Source organism: Cucumis sativus, chromosome 4, assembly GCF_000004075.3.
Source record: "Cucumis sativus cultivar 9930 chromosome 4, Cucumber_9930_V3, whole genome shotgun sequence".
Taxonomy (NCBI): Eukaryota; Viridiplantae; Streptophyta; class Magnoliopsida; order Cucurbitales; family Cucurbitaceae; genus Cucumis; species Cucumis sativus.
The window spans coordinates 25,708,565-25,729,075 of record NC_026658.2 but is presented as its reverse complement, the minus strand read 5'-3'; the positions used below and the strand labels follow the sequence as shown (position 1 = coordinate 25,729,075).

The 20,511-nt window shown below is 32.7% G+C and overlaps 2 protein-coding genes across 2 annotated transcripts; one reads left to right on the top strand and one right to left on the bottom strand.

Moving 5' to 3' along the window:
* Positions 1–3,072: 3,072 nt before the first annotated feature.
* On the bottom strand, positions 3,073–13,079 carry LOC101214019 (formin-like protein 18). The gene is given in 18 exon segments (XM_004145538.3): positions 3,073–3,778; positions 3,946–4,012; positions 4,095–4,163; positions 4,264–4,380; positions 4,474–4,545; positions 5,326–5,420; positions 6,385–6,466; positions 6,556–6,606; positions 6,698–6,778; positions 7,049–7,090; positions 7,248–7,346; positions 7,492–7,563; positions 7,883–8,009; positions 8,086–8,917; positions 8,919–10,236; positions 10,359–10,580; positions 11,079–11,779; positions 12,439–13,079. Coding segments are annotated over 18 exon segments (4,293 nt in total). The 5' UTR covers positions 12,512–13,079; the 3' UTR covers positions 3,073–3,605.
* Positions 13,080–17,246: 4,167 nt separating this feature from the next.
* Positions 17,247–20,115, top strand: LOC101213774 (protein POLAR-like 1). Its single transcript, XM_004145537.3, has 3 exons — positions 17,247–17,859; positions 18,362–18,822; positions 19,535–20,115. Exons 1-3 carry the CDS (start codon positions 17,493–17,495, stop codon positions 19,856–19,858), a joined length of 1,152 nt encoding a protein of 383 aa, XP_004145585.3. The 5' UTR covers positions 17,247–17,492; the 3' UTR covers positions 19,859–20,115.
* The last annotated feature ends 396 nt before the right edge of the window (positions 20,116–20,511 follow it).

The following is a 20,511-nucleotide window of genomic DNA, read 5'->3' as shown; positions in this document are numbered from 1 at the left end:
TTCCATATCCCAAAGTCTTGTGTTACATATGAAAAGTATTCAAGCTATATATACAAAATAGGTTGAAAAACATTTCTCAATTTAGTCCGTACTTAGATAGTTGATTAGTAACTAATTTAGTTTGTAAACTTTGGAATGTATAACAATTGGAATAAGGGACGACGTAATACGTCTTTATAATTCACGAACGGAGTTTAATTTCCAAGTGGCTTTCAAACCTTTTTTGTAATTATTACTATTACTACATTGTTCCGAAATGAAAAATGTATTGGTTAAGTCATTATTGTTACTTGTTACAAACGAAGTTTGATTCATAAGTAGTTTTCAAACTATTTTTGAATTATTAATAATACTTTTCAAAGGAGGGAACTAAGTCGTTAAGAAATGAAAAATATATTGGTTAAGATATAATTATTTATTAAAGTTTAGAAATTAAACTATTACAAAATTGAAAGTAGAGAGAATATAAATTGTTAATAATTAGCCTAAAACTTTAGCAAGGAAATGTGAAATTAAAACAACTCAATCATTTGTTGTATTGTTTTACCAAAGTCTTTATTAGGACTTAAAGTTAGCTGTCAAATTGAGTTAAGCTCAATTATAATTGACATGATTTTTTTTCGTACAAATCAAAGGTTCGATCGTTCATGTTTTGTGGTTGTTGTAGTGAAGGGAAAAAGTCTTAAGTTTAGCCAATTTGATTAGTTTTTTTTTCCTCCACTTTTTTCTTATCTCGAGGATTTTAAAAGTTTCACAAATGCCCCTTAAATTAATTTTAAAATTTTCAACTATGATTCCTTTGGTTTGATCCAACCTCACCAACTGAGTCACTTTAAGATAGGTAAGAAATATTAACTTAAATATAGCTTGATTAGTTAAAGGACTATGTAACAATACCTAAGAATTAAGCACTTTCTCTAAACAATTAATGATGCCAAAAGTTCAAATCTCTCTATTATCACATGTGTTGTACTAGAAAAATTTATCACAGACATTCTATAAACAATCCATATAAAGTTTAGTTTAACCAAACTACATCAAATCATGAAATAAGCTAATTTCTCTCACACAGTTGAAGGACTCGAGTCCATTATGGATACCGAATCTTCATATCAAAATGGTTGAGACGACATGCATGCATTTATCAATTGAGCTAACTACAATTATTGGGTATTATTGGCCGGTTGGCTCTCTCTCTCAAAGTTGAAGGCGGACTCGAGCCGTCTACGGGATATGGAATATCGAGAGAGTTAATTAATGCATTAGGGTTTGTGTGGAATGATGGAAAGGAAAAGGAGAAGAAAACATAAGAATAAGAGAGCGAAGTATGGAAAGTGGAAGAAATAATGGGAAAAGAAAAAGCGTCCGCAAAAGTTGACTGAAGAGAAAATAATTAATGACGGACACAATTACATAAACTTGTCGTGCGTGAAAAGGAGTTTGGAGTTTTGTGAATCTATCAATTTCAATTCAAAGGTTATTTGGGATTAATAATTGTTTGAATTTCAATGCTCATTGACTTCCATTTTTCTTTCATTATTTTCTTCCCTATTTGTTCTTTTCCCATCCTTTCTATCACTAATAATATCTAAAAAAATTCAATTTTAGTCCATATAACTCTAATAAATCCTAAATTGAATCGGTCGACGTTAATTTTATTGAAATTGATTAAATAATTATAATGATTTTCATTCACAAAGTACAATATATGAATATTTTAAAATTTATAATAAAAATGTTAATGAAAAAACTACGATGACAAACTAGTAATAGAGTCTAAATTTAAGATTTATTGAAAGTTCAAGTTAGTTGAACATTTGAAAAGTATAAGAATTAGAATTAAATTAATTATAAAGTATAAGAACCAAGATGATATTTAATATATATGTTATGAATGTTTTACACGTCCACCTTTTTTTGTCTTTCCTATTTAAAATCTTTCTCTATCATAGACATTCAGTTTTGTCTATTATCATGGAAAAAAATATAAATGTTATTCGTAGTCAACCATTACATGTAACGTGTAATTTTCTCTCTTTTTCTTAGAAAAATAGTTGCATTTTTAGACTTAAGAATATGGTTATTTTTAGTTATATGGTATGTAATGTAATTAATGTGTTGAATTTAGTGCACATAGATTGGTTAGATATTTGCACTATCCCAAATGGCATGTTAACATAGCCATAAGAAGAAAAAAGAACCATTTTTAAATAAAAAAATTGCAACAAAATTTTTTTTTTAAAAAAACTCATGGCATCTTTTTTTTTCCATGACGTGAATAGGACAAATAAAGTTAATAAATGATATAAGATGGAAGTTAATAAATGATATAAGATGGCTATGGAAGAGTTAGTAGAGAATTATTTACTTTTACATTTATTATTTTTGTAATTTAGAAAATGTGACATTGACCTTATTTTATCATAATTTTTTTTGCTATTTTGCCAAATGCAAACGCTCCTTTTAAATTTAGTACAATAAACCAAAAAATTTACAAAATATAACAAAATTTATTCCAGATTTTATTTATCTTACTTCATTCAATGTTTATAGATTAGAATTTAGGGTTTAGAATAATCATTTGTTTTTACATGATTTTCACAATCATCCTATCGATATAATTTAACATTGATAGAAGATTCTAGTAGAATTTAAAATTTTATTATGTTCAAACAATTTTTATTATTAACAAAAAAAAGTTATTATTAACAAAAATTTCTCTAATAATAATCTTCGAGTAAGAAAGGAAGAAAAAAATTAATTAGAGAAAAATAAATTTAAACTTCTAAGTTAAATATTATAGCTTTTTAAAGTCTGAACTTTTGAATTTTTAAAATTTTTAAAATTTATGGATATACTGTGTTCTATAAAACATAAAAACTTAATTTTAATTCTTTTTTAAAAAACAAAATTAAAAGTTCCACGACTCATTTCTCGTTAGACCCAATTCAAATGCCCAAATCTTTAATTTACAGTAAGATGTACAATAGTTACACACATGAACCCTACCACAGTCCAAAAGGCCTCCCCACCCCACATCAGTTTTGTTATTTTTAAGGAAAAAAGAAAGAATTGGTGGGGAAAGAATGTAATTATATATAGAACATGAACAAAACTACAATTACATATATGATATATTTTACACCAAAATTCTGATCTAACCAAGAAAGTCCCATCATTTGAGTGCTTCTGCCTCAAACACATGACTTCCTTAAGCTTCACCAAAGAATATCTACCACTCTACTAGTAACTCATTACACAAACAAATGACAGCAACAATGGCTGATGAGTTTCACACTCCTATAAGGCTATTAATTATTTAATTTCTTCTTTCTTCTGTTGTTATGAAATATTACAAAAGTTTGGTAGAAGACTTACTGGTTTTTAGTTTTATCCCAGCACTGGCTACTTATTCTACATCCTGTGCCTCTGAAACGTCCTTCTATCCAAGATGAGCGACATTGACGCTGGCGTTATTCGATTGTGCACGATCAATTGGTTATGGGTTACTTTGGTCATAACGTAATATCAGCTTATGGAGGATAACTTAGTAATGTTGCAGAAATGTTTGTTAGAACACTTCAGATAGCTTTGACGTTGCTATGCTAGATTTGAGTCTGCATTAAGAATCCTGACTCCTTTTTCGCAGTACCGAGCTTCAACTTCTCCCTTTCTGCCGCTTCTTTCTGTGCTTTTTTCTTTTCATATTCAAGCTGCTTACAGTTTTCTTCGTGCGCTCGCGCAAACATCCTCACAAAATTGAACAGTGTAGAAACAACTGATTCCAAACAATAATGCTTTGGATTTTAGCAACAGATTATATGGATAATAGCAATAATATTCATTTCAATTCAAAGTTGTTCGAGAATAATAGCAAGTATTGGCAAAGTTCTATTCTTGATTGGGGCAAAGGAAGGGATATGGTTAAGTGGTAGTAGCAAATACCTTGCTCAAAAGGGCAACGTGCAGGATCTTCGCCGAAATAAAGAGCCAGTGCATCGGCATTTCTACCCTGAAAATTCCCATAGTTGGAGAATTGACAATGCTGCTTTAAGGATGTATAATAAATTTGAAGGAAAGAGTACCAAACATACCACATTAGAATAAAGAGAGGCAAGAGACCTCACTTCTGCCTCGGCATGAGAAAGGAAGCCTTTTAAAGTCTGAAAATTAATTGTAAGATCGGGTAAACTACCATGTCTTAAACAAACTAATTTAGAACTTTAAAAAAATAAAACTACCATTCATTAAATATTACAGTACCCGGCAGAAAATTTCAGAAATGGGTCCATCATTCTCTGAATTGGCCAATTCCTGGACAACCTTCTCAAGCCCTTTGCTTATGGCTTGCATTTCTTCTGCCAAGTACTTCAGTTGTATCTGCATCATAACCAAACGATAAACTTTACCTACAGAATAGCAATGGAAATTGGTCACAACCGCAAAGAAATTAAACAATTGAAGAAGTTCTACCTTCGTAGAAGCTTCCAAACTCACAAGGTCCTTCGGAAAATCTAGAAGTTCTGGCAGCTTTTCAGCAAGAACCTGCAAATCGATCAGGTAGATATCTCACAAATTAACATATACGTGTATAAAATATGCCACAGAACTCCAATCCTCATCAACGTAATCTTAAAAGTGGCTTTAATAGCATGGAAACTTCATTTTATTCTTCCCTCCCTTTTCAGCAAGCACAAAGCAAAAGGAGGGGTATTAGCATTCTACAAATGCTAACCGTTGACTCATCAACTTCTGAATATAAAAGTGGAAAAATTAAAAATCTAGCATATTAAATTTTCTTCCTCTCAAATAATAAAACTAATCTCAGTGGGATACCATATATTTATAAACTGGCAGGTTATACCGAATCTTAAGGGTATCATTGTCCATTTCATCAATTCAGTAAGTCCATTCCACCAGCCATTTAGATTTTTTGTATGCGTGTGCGAGTGCATGTCCAATGCTACCTTTATATAGTTCTAACAGTCAGATTACTATCAATCTTTGTTGCTATATTAGAAGTTGAGGTGTTCTGTTCATTATCAGAAAATGGATTGTGGTCCACGCTTGGAAAGGGTTCTTTCATGGTCAACTTTACTATTTACTCACGTTATATGTTGAGACTTCATCATTCTGCAGAACTATCAAGAAATTATAGCATTGACATGAAAATTATAGCAAATCATTGGTAATAAATGCAGGTGGGACGGGAGTTTACTTCACTAGAAGAAGGATGTTCTTACTGAAATATAATACAAAGAAGACCGAAATACACTGAGTGCAAGCCAGTAAAATTATTTGACAAGCAAAATAGGAGAAGTCTACCTTACATAGATAATGCATGAGAGTCATCTTATTGTTTCTGGCTCGTGTATCAGTGAGTTTGAGAAGACTATCAAGCCGAAATCCAATAGCGGAACCTACATGAACAATGGAAATAACTCATAGGTCTTGGTGATACCATTCAAAAGTTCTAAATTCTAATAGTAAAACAGAAACAAAAGACATTCCATAGCATGAATAAAAATTGTCAGTGTACACAATTATAAAGCGAAAAGAGTAAGAACCAGTAACCACGTGTACTACTTTAAAGTTATAAGCTTTTCAATTTAACGTATCTAGTGCCTTATGCATTGCATACTTGTAAATATACGCTAAAAAAGTTAGTTTATAAGTAGAGTTCTATCTAGAACCATTTGTCTGTAGTATGTATGTGTGTATGTAATCAATAATGCTTTTTTTGGGATTCTTGGGGTGTGCGTTATTCTTTGGATTCTTTGGAGGGAGTGGAACGATTGAGTGTTTAGAGGGCTGAAGAAGGATCCAAATGATGCTTGGTTGATTGTTCAATACTACATTTCCCTATGTGCGTAGACCTTTTGTAACTATTTTATAGATTCTAATTCATATAGTTGGAGCTCCTTGTTTAGGAGGGCTCCCTTCTTCAATGGTTTTCTTTTTTTTCTTTTTTGGGTACATGAAACTAATGATGATGATATAAGATTGGTACAAGTTAAAAATGACTTAGAATTCAAAAGAAGTTGCAATTAAACCAGAGAATTATGAAAAATAATGTACGGTCATGAACGTGCATTAATTTGAACTCCAACAAATATTAATAATAATAAATGAACTTTATGTTGCCATCACAAATAATACCTTCTTAATTATTATGGTCAATTCTTAAAGATGCAAACCGTGGATATGATTCTATAACAAATACTTATTGTAATTATTTTAACCTTCACTTTTGAAAGTGAGGCACCTATATTACCTAAAGAGATTAAGGAATTTTTTTTTTCAAAATAATGTTTCGCCACCGTCCACACATATTATAGACGGTAAAAACTGCAATGCATATTTGTTAAGGGAAAAGACTCTCACCTCTAGCCGTTCCATGGTTCAAAGCATTACCCAGTGAAAGGATAGTTTGCATTACCCTTTTCAACTTTACCGAACTTCTGATCTGACTAGCACATGGAGAAAAGGGTTTAAAATGTGAAAATGTTCAAACAACACACCTAAATTAAGGAAATTTAAAAGAATATCATTTACCTCTTCAGATGCCGAATTAATAGTATTCAGACTATTTCTAAGGTCAGAGGCCTAGAAAGTGAAAATAGTGAAATTGGTGACAAGTATATAAAAAAGGAAAGAGGAAAAAGGAAGGGAATAATTAAATAGGTTGTCCCCTCACCTGCAATCGGAATTGTATCTTGAAAGAAAATACCCTTAGCTTGGACTCTACTCGTGGGACTTTCATTAATTCAGAAAAGAACTGTTGGGAAGAAGACACAAGCAGGTTAATTTTTTGTAGCAAACAGATTCTCTAAATAACAAGAAAACCAAAGCATATAATTATATAAAAGAAGGGACTCAGATGCTAAAATAGGATTTCTTTTTTTTCCCAAGCCATGGTTCAAATGAGAACATGGGAATAAGGATTGAGTAGCATGATAAGTTGCCTATAATCTTTATAAAAAATAAATTAAAAAAAAAACGGAGCAAGCTGGAAGGTGAAAGAATGAAAGAGAAAGTATTAACACACTTGTTCACATTTTCCCAAGTTGTCCTTATCCCCACCGTACCCCTGAATGTAAAAGCAAAAAAATCAATGTCAGAGAAGAGTCTCAAACAAAATTAAGGTAGAGGTTAAAGCCAACCACAAAGAATTAGTGCAAACTAAAGGAAATGCAATATGATTCAGGCCAACGAATGTAAGCAGTTGCACAGAAGGAAAGAAGCACCTTTAGTAATTCCATTTCTTCCTTTGTTGGACAAAACTTGATTAGGTTGTCAACCTGATCCACATCTAATGCCGAGTCATCCAATGCAAGGACTGAACACTGAGAATGGTAATACCAAAACAAATCATCAGAAACATTGCAATGTATTATATTTTCAACGAACTGATCAAGATGTTTAGTATCCGGTTCATAATTGTTCGAAACAATCGGTTTGGCTTCAAAGAAAAGGCAAATCATCACTCACCATCATGTCAGGCAAAGGAATCTTAACTTTAGAAAGCATAATTTCACAATTATAGGCCCGGCGAAGTTCAATCTGCCAGAACAAGTAGAAACATGAAACATAAATTGAGTTTGCAACAAATGAACTAGCCAACTTAAATTTGTCCCATGCTGATGAGAAACTCAACCACAGGTAGATGTAACTGTATTGGTATAAACTTAGAGAAGAGTCTATGCTATGCTTCAGTTGATACTTAAATGTAGGGTGGTACGCAAATTAAGAAATACTATTTTCTTTCACTAACAGAACACAGTCAATCGGATTGAGCTTATTAGATGGCTAAAATTATGTCAAAACTGACTCGATTCTTCAAAAGAAATAAATGTGACAATAAGTTTATTTCTTTGATTACCAAATGAACTTTATCTGATTTTGGCCCTGAGGCTCGGCGATTTGAATTTCCCGAACCTCCAGAGTCTGAATTTGGTGCAGCTGCAGAGAAAAGACTTTCAAGTTCTGACATGTCAAACTCCGGAGCTCTATCACATAAAAATTAACTAAATTAACAGAAGGAAATTTATAACATATAAGAGAACTAAAATATATGACACGTACTTGGAAGCTTCATCGGTCTTTTGTGTCTCTGCCCATAAGCTTCCTTGCATGGCCCTCGTTAATTTTAACCAGTGATAAGGCTTTAGATTGGATCTTTTAGGTTGAGACTGGTTTTTGGAGTTCATACGTCCAAGGCCACGTCCCTTTGCATTGAATAGAGCACTGGAAGGTGGTCCAGGAACAGAAGGTATGTTGCTGTTATTAACGCCAACGTGAGACTGTGAGGAAGTACCATTGACATTTGAGAGTTTATTACCGCTGAGACCTGGAGGAGGGGGTGCAGGTGGAGCATGTGTTGCAGAACCTTCCATTGAGAAACCTGGAGGAGGTGGAGCAGGCGGAGCTGACGTTGCAACACCTGGACATAAGGTGGGTCCAGAATTTGCTAATGGTGGAGGAGGAGGAGGAGGGGGGCTGACATGTGTCAAGTTAACGGTTGTTGCAACATTTACTGCAAGACTAGGAGGGGGTGGCGGGGGCGGCACTGAAGATACAGTATTAGAACCTAGAGATGAATGTAACGAGGGAGGTGGGGGAGGTGGAGGGCCAGATGCATTCATCAAGGTCCTAACTACTGTGGCAAAATCTTGTGGTGCATGACTTGAAGGAGGTGGTGGCGGTGGTGGTGGCCCTAAAGGCGTGATACTAGAACCACAAGTAAATGTAGAACTGAAAGAAGATGGAGGCAAGGGTGGGGCTGGAGGTGGAGCTGGGGGGACATGCATGAATGTGTTCGTAGAGTCCTTCCATGAAGGAGGTGGAGGTGGAGGTTGGGGCGGAGGCACTGATGTCGGCGAGACAACACTAGTGCCTAAGTTAGGGCTAAAACATGGAGGAGGAGGAGGAGGAGGAGGAGGAGGAGGAGTAGGAGTAGGAGGAGGAGGAGGAGAGGAGGAGGGGGAGGGGGAGGGGAGAGACACTCTTCGAGTTCTTTATAGGTGACTCTGAAGAAACTAGATGATCATCAGACGAAGAAAATTGAGGAGCAGGTTGAGTTGTTTTCTTGATAGAAGATAACAGTTTTGTCGTAGAAGGCGGTTGTGGTGAGGATGGGAAAATCGAACCATTCGTCCTACTAGAAGGTGGAGATGTTGCTAAAGCTGAAGGTGAATCAAAATGGGGGAGGGGAGGAGGAGGAGGAGGAGTGGAAACGGAAATTAATTCTTTAGTACAAGAAGATGGAGATGATCTTGACAAAGGAGAGGAAGATGATATTGAAGCTTCGCTATCATTGAGAGAGGGTGGGGATTCCCCAATATAAGAGGCAGAAGTTGGTTGTAATGAAGATGGTGATAATTGACTTCTCACTTGTGATGTGGTTTGAGTCGGTTGAGAAACTAAATATTTAATAGGTTTCAAAGAAAGTTGGTGAAGGGGCAGTGGATCAGGAATGGTTGTAGTTGATGCGGTGGTCAAAGAATTTTCTAATGAAGATCTTGCGTCTAATACTAGAGGGAGAGGAGAAATAGGAAGGTTACTACGTTGAATATCTCTAGGTGAATCTAGAGCAGTTGGACTCAACCGAGCAGATGATGGTGAAGATGTTGTCCCTGAATGTATAAGTTCTTTACCAATAAAATCGGAATGATCATGTAGTAAAGCTGTAATGCCAAGAGCTGAGGGTGCACTGTGATATCTTAGTATAGGGCGAGGTGAACCTTGCATAGAACTACGGAAGGAGACTGGCGTAGACAATGACGGTTGAGGTATTCGTTGAGTGATTATTTTAGACTGAGGTGGTAGTTGGAGAGCAACCTGCAATTCTGAGGGTTCAAGTTTTGATATCACTGAACTTGCAGCTTTAGATAATTCGGAAGAAAGCTTAGACTTTGTCTGTATCTTCAATCGGGGACTTCTAATATTTTCTTCAGATGTCTCTGATTCCAAGATTAGTTTTTCAAGAGATAAGTCAAGTAATTGCCTTCTGTCTAAAGAGCCAGAACTAAGCAGCTTCTCTTGAAGTAAATTTGAAGCTGTTATTTTCTGAAGCACGTTAAGAGCTGCATCTGCCTTTGGGCTTAGCCAGTCCACATTGCTAAAGATCTCTTGAACTCGAGCAAAGGCTTCGATTGGAAGGCCATCTTTCTCTTCAATATTTGGCAATTCAATTGAAATAAGTGAAGCGGAAGAATCCATCTCTGAGAAAAGAACCTTCATCCAAACACGTAACTTATTTATTCTTGAGAAGATAAACACAATAAAAAATTAGAATAATTTAAGAAAGAATGAAACGGAGAAAAGGGGGATGAAAAGAAAACAGTAAGCGAACATACCTCTGCTCTGAAATCCTTTGGAAATTGATCCTTTGCATGCCATAAAATATCAATGTCATCACGGTTAAGCATCAAAATATTTGACCTGATAAATGCTGTGTTAAACATAACTCGGAACATCATTTCCTCCCTTTCCAGATCATTGTCCAAACTTATACATTCAAGAACAACATCACCTTGGATATGGCAATGGATATCAATTTTAACTAGTTCACAATCTACCTGTAACAAAGTGTGAAAGAATTAAAAAAAAACAGTCAGCTCCTACAAGCTGGCAACAATACACATCAAAAATTTTGCAGGCTTCCTCCAATGACAAAACCAGGAATGATTCCTTGGGAAGTAAAATCCTATATGTCTTCTCTTACCATTTAAGTTTCACGGTTGGCATTTACTTCAATGAAGACTAGTTATATGATCCCAGCTACATTAAACTATAAAACGTTTTTTAAAAGAGAGAGAGAACAGGGCATAAAAACAGAAAATCATTGTTCAAAATTTTCCGACCTAACCCATATGGATGAACAACATATAACTAAAAAGAAGAGAAGTTTATAGAAATACCAATACCAATCAGCAGAAATTAATAAGCCTTGGCATCGAAAAGACTGGATGAACAGATAAAACAAAACAACTCCCAACAGACACGAAAAATTAATAAGTATAGAGAATAAAAAAATGGGCAATACTCCTCTATTTAAAAGGGAAAACCGCGATCACCTGCTTATACTGACGAACAAGTTTACTCTTTTTGGGGGTTGAGAACAATACTTTGGAAGTTCGATCAGCAGCCATAAACGGATCCTGTCCATATATCCTAAATATTGGGCGGCAACCACCCTCCCCATCCATATTAGGAATACATCTAATAATTATGCAGTCTAGTGTAAGGGCTCTGTCAAGAGGAGGCCATTCAGAGCCCACATTTCTTCTTGATACATATTGAAGATACCTCAACTGTGAAGGCAATGGATTAAGTGGTGACATCAACTGCAAAAGTTCTCTAGGTGCTTGCTTGTAAATCATATCCAAAGTTTTCTGCTCCCCTGCATACTGCTTCCTGTAAATCAGAAGAGCGGCCAACATGAAAGCCAAGACTGGCCACCCCCCTCTTTCACAGTGCATTAAAAGTACATTCTGTTGCCCAAGTGAGAGCCAGCTTTCACTGGATCTCAAGAAATGGTGGATCATCTCCATGGTGAGTAAAGGGCAGCCTTCATATTGTCTAGGATAGTCCATGACAGTCATATCATATACAGATAATATATTAGTAATGAGGCTATGATGCTCCCCTTCTCGGAAATTGAACACCATGAATGAGGCGTCTGTCAAACTCTCACGAAGTTGCCCCACAATCCCTCCAATATAGACCTTGTATTCGTCTTCTTCCAACACCTCCGTTGTAAAGCAGCAGTCGAAAACTGCACATACATTCACTGGTTTATCCTACTTCCCAATCATCTACAATCAAGCAAAACTACACGTGCATTCACAAGTTTGAGAGGAAAGGATTTAAAAACTTGAAATATTCATTCAATACTCACAATTTAACGCACGGAATGTTTTGGGGAGTTAAGGTTTGAATTTGCAGTATCTTTAAGGGGAAAAACTTGAACATACACAATCCAAGTTAAGAAAAAGAATGCACATACAATGAAAGAGTTAATGCATGATAATGACTGTAACTTTAAAGGAAGAAGGAAGATAACTTGAGGTCTAGCTTTGAAAGGAAACAAAAGAGTCCACAACAGCAAGTTCTACGAAATTACAGCAAAGGGGTTCATCTTATAAATTCCAAATAGGGACAACTCAATGATTATAAAGGCCCACAAAAACAACAGCTAGAGTAACTTTTAGTAACAAATTTTCCTATAAAATACCATAATGTAACTTGGTATTCCGTTTAGTCCAAAACCATAACAATTTCCAGAACTAATAACCCCTTCACCATGCAAGATACATTGGGAAAACAACAATTAAGAATGATTAGCAAACAATCATTGTAAAATCCACACTCCCATTTTACTTTCAAACCAAAAATACCAAACTTCAATCAACAGTTAACCTAAGTAGGACATACCATAAACCCTTTCGGATATCTCTAAAAGCCCGTCGGGTGGCTTCCGATAAAAGAATTTGCGAAATAAGGCCATTGAGAAATTGGGGTTGAGATCCAAATAAACAGAAAACGAAGTTGTTAAGAATCAAATCCCCAATTAGAAGCCGCATTACGAAAACACATTGCAGGTAATTTCACCCACGCGGATCACCAAATTCCCGAAGACGAACGATCAATTGCAGAAGGCCATGATTGTGTATGGCAGAGAGTGTAAATTCCGGAACCAAAAAATGGAAATAAATTTTTGATTGGCCTTGAAGGAAACACTTTCGTTGTTGCCGTCACGTTTACACTTAAGGTTTCATGGTGAAGAAAAAGAAGAAAAAGAAGAAAAGGATTGATTGACTTAGCTTTCAATCAATTCAAGCTCCAATGTCCGAAAGAACCAAAAGAAAATGAGGGGGAAAAAGGGAACAAAAATGGAAATGAGTTTTGGGGTTTAGAGAGAAAGTGGTGGAATATTCCAAGAAATTTGATTAAGGAAGAAATAAAGAAAATACTGTAAACAAAGAAGAATTGGATATGGCGGTTGTTAATGGAGGATCTGAGCTTTGTCTTTATCTATCTCCTCTTTGCGTCTCTCTTGAATCTTTTTTCTTTTCTCTTTTCAGAAAGATTTGCGTTAAATTAATATTTCTTTTCTCTTTTCTTCCCATAGTAAATCAATCTTAATTCTTAATGACGATGACATTTTTCTTTTTCTTTTTTTTAATTTCTTTTCTATCAAATTTCTTCCATTTTCATCTTTATATTTTTTAAATAATAAAATATCCTATTTATAAACGTTGGTTTTTATTAAAATAAAATTTTGTCAAAAATAATAAATTTAACCAAATATAAGAGAGATTGATTTTAAACTGATACCTTCTCTAAATTATATAATTCAAAATTAAATTTTGTTATAGTTTGGTAAATATTCTAATTATTTTTAAAAAATATTTTATTAAGATAATTATAATATATTTTTAAAATTTATAACAAAAATGCTAATAAAAAGTAATGAAAATTCTACCAAACTAAATTTAAGACAAAACTAATTATACAAACGCTAAAGTCAATTGAAAACCTTTTGATAATTTTACTTTTTTTAATTGTTTTGGCCTCAACATTTAAATTTAAAATAAATAAAAAAGAAAAAAACTTTTCTTTTGTTCTTTGCGTGAAATATTAAAACAAAATGATGTAAGTTAGATGAGATCTGTACTTGTTCGGCTTTTGACACGTGCGCTCCTCAATCTTCATGCACATTAATATGTTGTGTATTTAATAAAGCTTTAAATTATCTCAATCAACTTTTAAATTTGGGCTTATGTGGGCCGTTTTGTAACATTTAGTTCTTTCTTTTTAAATAACCACTATTTTTTAAAATATCAAAATAAATTAAAATATTTACAAGTTACACTAAAATTTTATATTCTTGTAATGAAATAGTCTTTTACTGCTAACATATGAATATGTCAAAGAATTCAGTGTAGATTGTAAATATTTTGTTAAATTTATTATTGTTTAAAATTCTTCTTTAAATTATGTGTATATATATGTTATTTTCATTTTTTGATCATATATTTGATGAACATTTGTTTTAAATCAATCGAATGATGAAAATATTTACAAATATTTTTATAAATAAACTGATATAATCTTGTTATATTTATAAGTATTTTGATTTACTTTTCTATCGAGAAAAAACTCATACTTTGTTGTGATGCATGTTTATATTAAAATTGAAATCAAAATCTTTAAGAGTGAAAAGGAAAATAATAAAATAGAAATAATGGGATACTCTAATTTACTTACAACTTTTAGGTAGTATTTGGAATTTATAAACAAAACTTAAAATGTCTCTTTCAATTTTAATATTCTTTACTTTGTTATATATTTTAAAGAATACGTGAAGAGGCACTTATAAAAATGGTCAAACAAGTTATGGTAATTAAGTATTTAGCACGTATCTTTATTATTTGTAAAAAAAGAAGTTCAACCCACACTATGAATTTCGTTAGTTTTGTTATATTTGTAAAATCACAAATTTTAAAGATATTTTTGCAAAATCGCTAAACTAATTTATCACCTAATGCAGTTTCTTATGTTTTTTAACCTAACAAACCAAATTTTGAAAATAAAAAAAGAGGGAGACAACAAGTTTTTAAACAAATGTTTTCTAAATTTATCCAAGAATTCGAACTTTTCTATTCAATAATGTAAAACGAACAAATAAAACAAAAGGTCGTTTTAGTAAGCATTTCATTTATTTGTTTTGAAATTTAAGCTTGTTTTCTCTCAATTTCTGATTTAGTTGGATAAATAAAAAAAGTTGTATTCTTAGGCAACTTTAAAAGAAGTAAACAACAGTTATAAAAAACAATTGAAATAAACATATATTAAAAAATAAGACGTTTACAAAAATAGTAAAAAGTTTCATGAGAATATAACTGGTGTCACTACATTTTCTGAATTGCAAAAATTAGTAAATTTAAAAATCGATAGATTTCTGATAGTCATCTAATATATCTAATTACTTGTCATATTTATCATATATGCAATAGACAAAAAAAAAAAAAAAGTTATTGACTACTTTTTTTTTCTTTTCCATATGATGCAATTTCCCTTTAAAAAAAGCCTTTTTGCGATGGATGTGACGTTCATTTTTCTAACAAGATGATGTATTCAAATGTGGTAAAGCTCAATGCGACTTAAGCCAAAATGTTGGTTTTCAAATATTTTTTAAAATTTGAGTCGTTCAACATAATATTGTCGTTGTGATTATACTATTTAAATACAAATCTCTATTTTAATATAAACTCATAAGCATAGTATAAAACTTTTTTTTTGAACAAATTGTAATATAAAATTCGACTCTTGAGTATATGCTTAATGTCAGTTGATTTGTACTTGTTTTGACAACAATGTAAAACTTTAAATTTATACGTGTATATAAAAGGAAAAAAAAATATACCTCATAAATATTAAACAACTACACTAAATTTACATTTCTTAAATTAAATAACAAAAAAAGAGATAAAACTATGCTACATTACAAAGAAGTTAACAAATATATTAACAAACAAAAATGTAACAAAATACGTTATGATTTTTCTAAAAAAGTAGTTAACAAATATATTCAAATAAATTATCTTTCCATTTATTTTATACAATGATTTCATTCAAATTTGATAAATACAAAACTTCAACATTATTATGCCAAGATTTAGCTAAACTTAGATAATCTTTATTTTACATAATTAAAATTGCTAACGGATGTCTATGTGTATTATACGACGTTACCTTACGTTAGGGAGTAATGCCAAATGAAAAAAAAAAACACATCAACCAAAATAATGTCACATCGCCAACATGAGCTTACCTCATCCATTAGATGTTTGTCACCTTAAATTTTTCATCCGTCAGATGTGTGCCACGTCAGAGGAAACGTCATTCAGTTAGAAATTGATTAATGGGTATTGATCAAACCATTTAATTGTGGCCATTTTTATTTCTTGTATTATTTGTGCATTTATTATTCTTCGTTTTTTTTTTCTTCTTGAGAAATATTATATTATTCTTTATTATTATTTTCCTAAATTAAAAGGGTTTTCTGAATAAATGGTAAACTTACAATATAATATTCAATTAAGAAAATAAGAGAAGCAATTTGCTCGGTTAAACATTACAAATCATTCGTAAATTACATTTAACCAACAAATTTTACATGTTTTTCATATACTTTATACTTTTTGTTTGGTGTAACAACCGGAGATAGAAGACTCAACCATTCACTTAAGAGGACTGGTATTATACCAATATCACTTGGTTAAACTCGCTTTAATATTTATGTTTTTGTTAAAGTTTGAACTTGAACACAACTAAAATTACAACACATAACATGTGAACTAACAACAAGGGCTGTTCGATAAGATTTAACTAAATTGTAGAAGCTAAAGACAGGCCTGATTTATTAATAGTTAATATTTTATTATTTTATTTTAAAGTCAAGTTCAATGATTTCATATTTGTCGCATAACTAATATTTCAATTAGGTATGCTTAACCAATAAGTGAAGTTAATACGCCAAAGTTAATAAGATTGTATTTAAAGTGGAGAGTTTGTTTGATAACTTTTTGATATATTTTGATGAATAACATAAAATTAAAACTATTTTGACACGATAAAGAATTCGATGAATTTTGATGAGTATTCATATTTTTAAGAAGAAATTTTAAAAATATCAAATTTTACAAAATATTTACAATCTACTCAAATTCTATCCGTTATAGTTATTGATATGCTACATTGATGAAATACTATTAATATTGATACGTTATAGTGATGAAATATTATTATTGATAGAATCTAAAATATTTTGCTATAAACCGTAAATATTTTAATTTATTTTGCCAATTTAAAAAAGTCTCTATTTTAAATGTTATTTCAATATACAACATTTAAAACTCGTTAAAATTTATATATATTTAAGTTATAAACATTTTAAAATATTATTGAACGTAAAATCTAAAATAATATTTTTTTAACATTTTACCATTTTCGATATTTTTTCGGATATTTTGGAATATTATATAATTTGTATGGAAAACGAGATAAAGGAAATATACGAAATGACATATTAAGTAATGAAATAATAATAGTAAATTAAGTAAACAAACATTAATTGAAAGAAATTTGAAATGGTGGGAATTCAAAATGCAATAATTATTAGAGAACACAAAAATTATTGAGTTCAATCCAAATTCATTATCAGTCATCGACATCATTTTGAAAATTCATAAATACCACCAAATAATTGAGCGCCAATTCTCCATTATCAACCACTGACGAAGTTATTGAAGTTCTTAATCAAACATGGAGAAATCTCGTGAATTTGCTGAACTAATCCTACACGCCATTAATATTCCTCTCTTCAATTCGTAATACCTTTCACTTTCTTCTCTGTCCACTTCCTAATTTGAATTTAATTTCCTCTCTGCCCCGTTACTCTTTCGAATTAATCACGTTCTCTTATGAAACCACTCTTTAAATCCCATGAAGTTTCTGATTCCTGCAACTCCACCGGCCGTCGTTTCCGTTTGGTTGATATTTTCCGGGAAGAAAACGAGGGCGGTGACGGGTTTTCTGGGGATTTGGGTATGTCCCGAGTGCGTGGCTTGTCGGATGAGTCTGTGAGCATTGACTGTTTGTCGCCTCGGCGGATTGTTGCTCGGTGGGTGGCTTCGTTCCGGCGACCGAAGCGGAGGAGAGCGCTTGAGGAGGTTAGGAGAGTGAAAGAGGGTGGAGATTCTGATGGTCCGTTGACGTGTTGTAGGTGCTCGAGGGATGGAGTGGACGGTGGTGCTTCCTCAGCTTCACCGGGAGTGATTGTAGGGCCAGGTGAGTGAGTATACTGATCGAATTGATTTGTGCTTGCGATTTTAATTGGTAGGATGGCTTTCGAATTGATAATGCTAGTGTATTTATCAATGTTAATCAAAACGATTAGGAAACGGAAGAGATGGTAATTTTCTAATGCCGAATGGATTATGCATGCCTACATCTGAATCTGGAAATTCGTATGCCGACTTTTCATATGATAACAAAAATTTGATCGAAGTTATATTGGCAACGTACTAAACTTCCTTTGATCTTTCTTTTTATGGGTTGATGATGGCTAAACATGTTTTTAATAACTCAAAATCAAATCAAATGGTATGAAAATTCCATCTCAAAGGGTATAATTAGACTTGAAATTGTTTTTGAAGAACTTTGTAAATAACAAAAGTAATTATAACCATTTCAAGATTGGGAGAGTCTAATGGATTGAGTTTTCTATATCTCTATGCTGTCCTTGTTTTCTCTTATTGTTTCAATTTGCTTGTGTGCTTAAAACTCACAGGACTGAGTAGGAAAGAAGACACATCATTCAACTTGGGAGTTGGGTGTAGTTTGTTGTCTCTTGTACTTGCAAGTAAAAATGAACTTTCGAAGATGGTAGATTTGAGGAGAGAAATGGAACATTTTCTTCAAGAGATCAAAGAGGATCTTGGAAGAAAAGACAATCACTTTGAGCCATTCCATTCAAATGCAGATGTGGCTTGTTCGTCTACGGATTGTCAAGACGGTCCTTGTTCTACCAGCCAGCTTTCATATCAGCAAGATTTTTCATCTCAAATTGTGTCTGATGCACAATCAACTATACCAAATCATTCCCGGATGTCTTGTTTGTATGAACAAGCTGGGGAATGTCAGGAACGAATCGACGAATTGGAATCTGAATTCGAGGCCGAGTTAGAACGTTTACAGCTTCACTTGGAAGTTGAAAGTTCTTCTGGACGCATAGAACATCTAAGAATTAAGGTATTGAACGAGATAGCTTTTTCTATCCAAATTGATTTGATGGGACCGGTTGGTTCATAATTGCTCTCTTAAAGTTTTTGCAGTCTACATAAAATTGATTTTCACATCCTTTGGTTTGATCTCATTGTTTAGGACTATTTTGGAGATCTTGACCAACATATATCATTATTAGATAATGAAAGGGGTAATCCATCGGCCTTACAAGTAGTTTGAGGTCCTTTGATTTTCAGATGTGGGATTCTCCATACGACCTTCAAGATGGTGTCGTTCATTAATCTTGGATCGGATCATTGTTTTTACCCAATATCATTAATTATTTTCTTATGCCTTGGTTTTATCTCATCCTTATAACCATTTTGATGATTTTGGCCAACACTGGTTATCTGGGATGCCGTAATACTTGGTTTTGGACTTTTTGCCATATAACTTCAGTGGTACTGCTCAAGTTCTTAGAAGGATGTAGGTAATATGATTTGAGGAGCAAAGAAGAAATATCTATGTGATAAGATGTGTCTTCAATCTATGGTAGTTCATGAGCACTCATCCTACTTAAAATTTTTAACATCATGTAGTAATATAATTCAAAATGATTTATCATATTTGAGGGGATGAAGATGTATATTTCTGACATATTATCTGTAATTTTAATGATGTATGCTGCATATTCAATTCTTGATTGCAAGTTCTGAAACTGTGTTGTGTGAAATGACAGACTGCGAAGAACACAAACTCGACAAGAAGCTGCTGTATGAGTTCTGGTGAAGTCACTGATCTCCAAGAAGATGGGACTGAGAGGCAAGAAGGAGTTCCGCCTGTAGAACTCGAAAGAAAGTTGCATGAACTGCTAGAAGCAAGGCAGCAAGAGCAGATAAAAGAACTCAAAGAGGCTCTAGAATGTGCCAAACAAGAGATTATTGATAAAGAATCTGAAGTTTCTTGGTGGAAAGAAACTGCAAAAGTTATTTCTAAGCATATTCCATCTCATTCACGACTTAGACTTGCTTCTCAATATGACCAGCTTCAACTACTTGGGTAAGCATCGTTCTACAATTTACAAAACCTCCTCAGAGTTCAGAGAGATTAATGTTATTGAAACGATGACTGAAGCTTTCGATACAGCCAAACATCACTATGTTTTTAAATTGAGAATTTCATATTTAGCGCATGTTTTGGAGTGATTTCTAATAATTTTGTCATGTTTAAAATCACTTCGAAAACCTGTTTAATATTTACTTCTACTCTTGTAAATACAAATTTCATATCAACAAAATTGATTTAGAATGGTTAAAGACATGTTTTGAAGTAATTTAGAAATTAGTATGTCACAATCTTGGTGTCCAGGTTCTTTAGAATGAGATGATATATAGCATTGAATTGATTTTTCTTTCTAAATTCAATTATACCAATACTGAAACATTATAGTAAAATTTTCCTCTAATACCACAGTAAATCATCCAAGAATCTCAAAGCTTAAGTTGTGATTAATTATAGTAAATTCAGTGGGTGTTTAGAGCATCCAGGTTGGAGTTAGAAAGTGTTATGTTTGATGTAGAGTTTAATATAAAGTTCTATAAAAGTACAAAATATAGAAAACGAAAGGTAAAACTCTTCAATAAACGGGAAAACTTCAATAGTGTTTGTTATTGAAGTGAATTATTGAACACAAAATTATAAAGATTATTCCACATA